Genomic DNA, 8,209 nt, shown 5'->3' with positions numbered 1-8,209 from the left:
GCTTGCCTGCCTGATTGCCCCTAACTGCTTCTGCCTGCCAGCCTGATCACCCCCTAACCACTCCCCTGCCAGCCTGATCGACGCCTAACTGCTCCCCTGCTGGCCCGATTGTCCCCAAATGCCCTCCCCTTCAGGCCTGACCGCCCTCAACTGCCCTCCCCTTCAGGCCAAATTGCCCCCAACTGCCCTCTCCTTCAGGCCCGGTTGCCCCCCAACTGCCCTCCCCTGCCAGCCATCTTTGACCACATGGGGGCAGCCATCTTGTGCAAGGGCGTTACAGTCAATTTGCATATTACCGCTTTATTATAGGATGATTAAGAACATAGACACATCTTATGAGGCAAATGAAGTTTTTCAAATTCATGCAATCGTTTAACTAATAGAGGACAAGCCCACTAGGTGAACCAATGGGATTTATGAGGTTGGGTCTTCTATAGCAAGTGCAAGTGGCTTATCCATAAGACCAAATAAAAACTTTGAGGAGATCTCAAAGTTTGACTAGTGCTTCACTACTGTACCTGTGCTGTCCTGGAGTCAGTCACTTCCTTGTACAGGCTGATGTCCAAGTAATAGCCAGACTCGTTTGTCAGGAAGAGGCGGATGGGAATTGCTTTTCCGGTTGGTGTCAGGCGAATGTTGATTTTCAGTTCTGCCTGGAGGACGCGTAATTTCCACAGCCGACTTCCATAGCGCATTACCATGCTCCGCACAGATTCCTCAATCTGACACACACAATCACCAAGCACAAAACTTAAAAACCTGTAACTAGGACTTGTTTTAGGTCTGCCCATCTTTGGGAAAGGAAGAATGGAACAAGATGCTGGTTTCTCGAGATGTGTACATGTATTCCTTACAAAAAGTTGTATAGTTTCTCCCCAAGCCTACTTTTGCTTAGATAAGTCAGGAACAATTTCATGCTGGCCTGTTGTATGAGCAGTTTTCTATGGCTAACAACACCCAAATGTGTGCAACTCCTTCCCCCTTTTCCAATTACATTCATATTCTATCTCAAAGGTCTGCAATATCTAAAATTACAAGCCATGGGATTTAAGAGGAAGCCCCAAATAAGAATAAAATCTCTAGTTAAATAGCTATTAAGTAGCATTTATATGCATGGTAACTATGTTTCATTGCACTTTCAGGACCTTAAATCAACATAGCAATTACCACCATGAACTTTTTTCCATACATTTTATTAAACTTTATAATATATGTCTCTTGGTAAATTGCACAAATTAAAAATAGGCAATTTGTAGGTGGTGCTAGAATGTTTTCTCTAAACAGAGCTCTGAAGCTTGGTCATTGCCAAGTCCAACTGGGATTTAAGTATATGAAGCAGATATTCCCTAGTTTCCCTAAGCTTAATACCAAATCAGTTTAGTGTTTCTAGTTTTCAGGGTCAGGTAAGTTATTTTAACCCTACAGCCTTAGGTGTGATTTCTCCTTATTGATACACTAGAGCAAAAACATATTTTTCCAACATGGCTGCAGGCAACTGGACATACTACTCAAAATTAATGTTTCTTAAGTGAAGTATCTTTCTAAAATGCTTTCTCAACTCAGAAAACTCTGAAAAATAACTCACATCACCCTTCTCTTGTGGTTTTTCAGAAGTATGTGCCACTCCTGCAATTTGTTTCTGCACCACAGAATTTTAGGTTAAAATGGGTTTTAAGGAGTTAACTTACCTATCCCCACAGTTGCTTGTTAACCAAGTGATATTTATCCATTCTTTTCTCAAGGGAACAAAAATCAACATCTCTCTAAAAGGAAATTAACAACTACCTATGATTAGAAAGGCAGAGCCAGGGTATATGGTGTGTGGAGTAGAACAGAGAGGCTGATATAAAAATTCAATGAGAAATTGTAGGCTAAATCTAAAAATATATATAGTTATATAGTGTCCAGGCCATGTTTAAGTCTTTCAGCTTCATCCGTCCCAGAATGCTTAGGGGAACCTTTGCTTAAACTACATGATGAGACTTGGTACTCAATGAGTTGTCCTATCCTAGGCTTTCCTGACAGATAAAGCAACTGATCAATAGCTTGGAGTCTTGAAGAAAAAAAGTAGAAAAAGATTTTTCAGGTCTTACATACTAAGTTCAAAAAGCAAAAGTCTATGCCTACAATTGATCTTGAGAAAGGGGTATGCCCAGGTGGTGTGGCTCAGTGACTGAGCATCAACCTATGAATCAGGAGGTCAAGAGTTCCTGGTCAGGGCACATGCCCAGGTTGTAGGCTCAATCCCCAGTAGGGGGCGTGCAGGAGGCAGCTGATCAATGATTCTCTCATCATTGAGATTTCTATCTCTTTCTATCTCTTTCTCTCCCTTCTTCTCTCTCTCAACTCTCCCTTCCTCTCTCTCTCAAATCAATAAAAACATAGTTTAAAAAATAAATAAAGAGGTATATACTGGTTCTCCAATCCAATTCCACAATATGAAAGAAAAAGGTTAGAGGGAGCAGCAGCAGAGAGCAGCCTTCTATGGGATAAAAGGTCAAGTACAGAATCACTTTGTTTTCCTTCCTTAAGTTATATAGAATGCATTTTAGAACAGAGCCTCAGGGAAGAAAGCATACATAATACTTGTGAAATTCCTTATTAGCCAAATTTTCTACCTGTGGAAAAATACTAAATACAAACAGGTTAGATACTTGGGAAGGTATATGACATCCCTAAGCCACGAGCTAAGTAACATTTAGTACGAGGCAGTAATTTTGCCAAAATGCCCAATACCAAGTTAATTATTCTAGATGAGAAATCCTAGGGAATTATATAAGATAGGACAGCTATCATGGGCAAATATCATTATACAGGTACCAATGGAGGAAGTGGAAAAGTTTTTATGTTTTTGTACTGCTTATAAATAAATGACCAGCAAGGTAAATCATACCACCTTCATTCTTGAGGTCTGCTTTTCAAAGCTATAGCAAATTTCTGACACCATCCCAAAAACCAGTCTTATAAGCATTCTGTAAACTTTACATATCAAGGGCTCAACCAGCTAATCAAGAGTACCTAGCCGAAACCGGCTTGGCTCAGTGGATAGAGCGTCGGCCTGCGGACTGAAGGGTTCCGGGTTCGATTCTGGTCAAGGGCATGTACCTGGGTTGCGGGCACATCCCCAGTAGGAGATGTGCAGGAGGCAGCTGGTCGATGTTTCTCTCTCATCGATGTTTCTGACTCTCTATCTCTCTCCCTTCCTCTCTGTAAAAAATCAATAAAATATATTTAAAAAAAAAAGAGTACCTGTGTCCAGGTCCTAGTGAGAATAAATATGAATGAATCTCACTGCTTGCGTTTGCTACTTCTGGGAGAGAAGCTAAGAAGAAACGTACCTTTGATGGATCCATGATGACCGTGGGCACAAAGTTGAGGAAGATGTGGTTGCAGTCAGTACGAACATTTGTATTATTAAAAGCGACTTCCAACTCATCCATGGCTTCCAGGAGCAGCCGCTCCCCTTCATTTTGTAGATATTCAAAAGAAGCTTCCTATGCAGGAAGAAATCAACATTAATGTGTTTTAAGAGGCAATAATGAAATGGCTATTATAATTACTTAAGGCCCAGCGGTTCTCAACCTGTGGGTCACCAACAATGAAAATACATCCTGCATATCAGATCTTTACATTACGATTCATAACAGTAGCAAAATTACAGTTATGAAGTAGCAACGAAAATAATTTTATGGTTGGGTCACAACATGAGGAACTGTATTAAAGGGTCGTGGCATTAGGAAGGTTGAGAACCACTGAATTAAGCGGTGGTATGTCATGAATCATAAGGCACCTGCTAGAAGTGCGTTGACCTTTCTCCCTAGTCAACCCAATAACCACAGGCAGCAGGGGCAGGCAGGGTCAGATTAAGAATTCCTGCAGCCCTGGCTGGTGTTTCTCAGTGGTTAGAGCATTGACCCATGGCCCAAAGGGTCTCAGGTTCGATTCCTGGTCAAGGGCATGTTCCTGGGTTGCAGGTTCAATGCCTAGCCCTGGTTGGGGCGCGTGTGGGAGACAACCAATCAATGTGTCTCTCTCACATCGATGTATCTGTCTCTTCCTCTTTCCCCCTCCCTTCCACTCTCTCTAAAAAGTCATGGGGAATAAAAATATCCTCTGGTGAGGATTAACAAAAACTAAAAACAAAACAAAACAAAAAAAAAGAATTCCTGCACTCTTCCTCCTGTCTCTTAGTGTATCATTTCCTTCCAATAGGTGGGGATACTGGAATCCCAATAGGGTTACACCTCACATATGCCAGAGCAGTTTAGAAAGGTTATGGCTATGGGATGTAGTAATAACTAACACACCAGGAAGCACCTTGCTGTGTAGAGAAACTACCCTACCTTTAGACAAGTTTACAATGGGGTCACTTCTAACCTGTCTCACTACCCTCTGTCATCACCTAACTCTCCTGTGATTTTCTGTTAATATGCTTTTCCTTCTCTCAAGTGAGAGTTACTATGATTCCATTACCAAGGAAATTCAAATGAAAGGGGAAAAAGTTTGTTATTATATGGAATATTTACTTCTGTAAGAGGAATGATTCTCAGACTTCTGCTGGTTATTAGAGAGTGAGATGAACAAGAGCTTTGACTCAAAAAGAGAAAACCTAATTTTGAACCATGACTGTTCCTCTGTCCCTTCCCTCAGGGATAACTTCCCATTAAAGTACAGCACCCACCTTGGTGACCAGATCAGAATGTCTAATGATCGCACGGACAAAGAACCTATAGTCTGTCACTTCTGTGCCCACTTCCACTTTGGCTGCCCCAAGATACAGGTGCATCTTGTGATTAGCACATGGAATGGCAGTGAGGTCAAAATTTCTCATCCGGTTCAGCTCTAACTGGAAGGCGAGGGCAGGTTCCAAGTGACGATAAATACGATCCTCCTCAAACTGAGCACAAGAATTGGAGGAAAAACAGCCCACCAGAAGTGGTTACAGAATGATATTATTAATGCGTACTTATGTAAAAGAGATGCTTAAAAATAAAAACATAAGCTATGATGTGCTAATGAACAACAAAAATGGTCTACATTCAAGGATAATGCTATAGCTTACATAAGGTTAGGCGCTAAAAAACCTATTTAACTTCCCAAGCTTTCATCATTTATGCTTTTACAAGTGATGATGCTCTCCATTAAAAACAAACAAAAAAATCAATTCCCTTAGAACTCCTGTAGCATTTAATATCTTTATAATTCTTTTTTTTTTTTTTAACAATGAACTACAAACTGTTTCACATTAACAACTACTTCACATACCAGTGTTTTGGTTTTACCCACCTAGTCTAAAATGCTCATGGGCAAAACCCATGTCTTATACTCTTATAATTTCTGGCACAATACAAAGGACACAGTAAATACTTGACAAATGAACATTATATAATTTTTTAAATAGAGGTATTTGGCTTTGAAACATCCTATATATACATATACATATATATACACATATACATATATATCTTAAGAACTATATTTACATTTAATATATTTTTTTGCTGAAATTAAATTGTTTTTCCAGAGTACATGTCAATTGAGTGAATGGTAACAGGAAGAAACCAACACAGTCTGAAAGTTTGTATTTTAAAATTTGAAAAACTGTAACTCTGAATATAAACAAACTGTAGGTGATGAGAATAATCCTACTAAGTATAGCAGTCCTTTAATATCACATCAAAAGCATAAGGATGATTTTGAAATTTATTGCTTTCTTGGGTAGGTTAGTATATTCGATTATTTCCTAAACCAAACTCTTTCAGAAGACAGTCTTCTTTCGTTCTAAGATACATGTAAGGCAAAGGGAAGCACAGATTCAATTAGAGAAAAAAACGGCAAAGATATGCCACTCTTAGACTTGTAAGGAAAAAGAAACATAAAAATAAAACAAAACAGAGGGAAGGAATTAGTTCTTACCTTATCCCTTGCTCGGAACGTGAAAAATTTAGGGAATTCTCTCTGTGTTAAAAGAAGGGGAAAATGTATCAGTCCTTCATAGATATGGTTCTTTGGGGATCAACATATAGTACAGAAGCACTCAAGCATCAAAAGACAGTTTCTTAGAAAACACAATCCTTACTGAACCTTAGCCTAGGGAATGTGAATGATCCTCTGGGTAACCATCACTTTGACCCCACTTCCACATTTGAGAATCACCACACCATTAACCTAACTTCAATAGTTACCCTCTCTTGGGGGGGTGGGGTGAGGGCGGGGAATTGTATTTTTTCATCTCCCAAGTGAGAAAAAAAAAATTCTTCCTGGGTATTGCTCTTGGCACAACCTGGCAAATAAAACCAATATACTCTCTAAGCTTCTGCACTGCAATAGCAGTTATTGGACTGATTTCCCAAGTTTCCCCTTAAGAAACTCTTAAAATGAAACTAACCAGAAAGCATAAAATCCCCAATCCATGTGTCTTCCTCATTCACTCTCAAATCAATAATCTGAAGGGTTTAAACAATAACGTTTGAAGACAAAAGTAAAGATGTTACTTTGGTCACTACCACTACATGTGTAAGAAAGAATGGGGTGGAACTAGTGAACATAGAATCATTTGGTCTTACCGCTCTTTTACAGGGCATTACAAAAGAAAGCAACCAATTTACTAGAACCTTATTAATTAACAAAGATGAATTCAATTAGCAGAGTCCATTAGTTTCTGAAATTTAACTTATTAACACCAAATACCCCCGTTTCTCGGATGGAAAGCTCTATTGGTGGCGTTAGAGTCAAGTCATTACTATGTGCCTCTATAGGAGGTTTCATTAGGCATCTTCTTCATTATGAGTGCAAGATAATCAAACACTCATTGGGACAAGACAGAGAAACCAGGACCAGCTGCATAAATGTCTCTCAATGAGCTTTAGGAACCATGAAGGAAACATGAGCTGAAATGAAAGCCTGCTAGGTGGCAGGCGCTCCCATGTGTTGTCCCCTTGAATGCTCTCAACAACCTCTCGAGGTTAGGTATCCCATTTTACAGCTGAGGAAGCCATGAACAAGTGATATGCCCAGTATCAGAAACCTAGAATATGAACTCGGGTCTCTTCATGCCCTTCATCTCTACCACACTACTTCTCACGTGTAGAGCATTACCCCTCTATTTTTGTTATAACCCAGATTCAATAGAAGTCTTCTCTTTAAACAGAAATTCTTTTTTTAAAAAAAATTTAAAAAACAAAGCAAAACTCATACTGAAAAGTTGTGGTTCATGAATTTACTGAAAACTTATTAAATACTTTCCACAGGTATTACACCTCACCCTCACCTTAACTATAGCTTGCACAGTTAGTAAACCTTCTTACATTTTTCTTGCATTTTAACTGTAAAATTGCATTTAACAGGCTTCTAGGAGCTTGTTTAGCAAGCCTGGGAAACCCCCTATCCAGGCTTAGGTCTTTAAAAGTCTTTTGAAAGTGAACTTTACACAGCACTGATATTTTACTGATGGTGTTTTCATTCTAAGTAATTCTCTAATTCCCCTGAATAATAGTAAAGAACATGGGGATGACTTAAAGGTTAAACAGAAAGATGTTCAGCTGCATTGTCAGTAGGGTATATGCTCAGGGCTTTATAGTCTCATTTTTGTTTTATTCTTGAGAAATATGGCTTTCAGAGCACTACCTAAGGTAACACAAGTCAAAAAAGGAAGGGTAACAAAATACTTTCATGAAAATTTCTGAAAGGAAAGTGATGTACTAAATAAATATTTTACCTAATTGTTAAGACAGAATAGAAGAGTGTGATAAACATTAATTAATTAAAATATTTATTTAGTACATCATTTATTTAAATGACTATTTTCCTTCAAAAACGTAACAATAGAAACCAAAAAACACTTTTTTTTTTACCACTTAAACCAACTAAAAAAATTTGTAGTAACTGAAAGGCATGAAAAGCAAACAATTTGAATAGAAATGCCTTTATTACAAATAATGAAAGAGACTGACTAATTCTTGGCAGAGGTGGGAATAGACCACCAATAAGAAAAACCACTTTCATTAAAGTTAGCTAAGAAAAGGTGTTATGAGATAATATCAGCAAACATTTTTTGAGTAAATTTTAGCTCTACAGAAAAATCCTCAATTTAAGCATAAAGCATTCAGAACAGGAGAGTAAGAACTTCTGTGCAATGGGACAGCAGGATTAATGAGCAATTCTTCAAGTCTGAGGACTTTTATAGAAAGTCACCTCTTTTGGCATTCAC

At 38.6% G+C, this 8,209-nt stretch overlaps 1 protein-coding gene across 1 annotated transcript in view; it reads right to left on the bottom strand.

Annotated features, from left to right (window-relative positions):
- Positions 1 to 8,209, bottom strand: part of ACACA (acetyl-CoA carboxylase alpha) — a 208,006-nt gene that overhangs the window by 89,790 nt on the left and 110,007 nt on the right. The window contains exons 36-39 of the mRNA XM_005858538.2: positions 5,917 to 5,958; positions 4,682 to 4,897; positions 3,339 to 3,494; positions 519 to 722 (exon numbers count right to left, since the gene is read on the bottom strand). Of these exons, the coding sequence (XP_005858600.2) occupies positions 519 to 722; positions 3,339 to 3,494; positions 4,682 to 4,897; positions 5,917 to 5,958 (618 nt within the window). The remainder of the gene's footprint in view (positions 1 to 518; positions 723 to 3,338; positions 3,495 to 4,681; positions 4,898 to 5,916; positions 5,959 to 8,209) is intronic.

Source organism: Myotis brandtii, unplaced genomic scaffold (assembly GCF_000412655.1).
Source record: "Myotis brandtii unplaced genomic scaffold, ASM41265v1 scaffold120, whole genome shotgun sequence".
NCBI lineage: Eukaryota > Metazoa > Chordata > Mammalia > Chiroptera > Vespertilionidae > Myotis > Myotis brandtii.
This window is presented reverse-complemented; position numbering and strand designations above follow the sequence as displayed.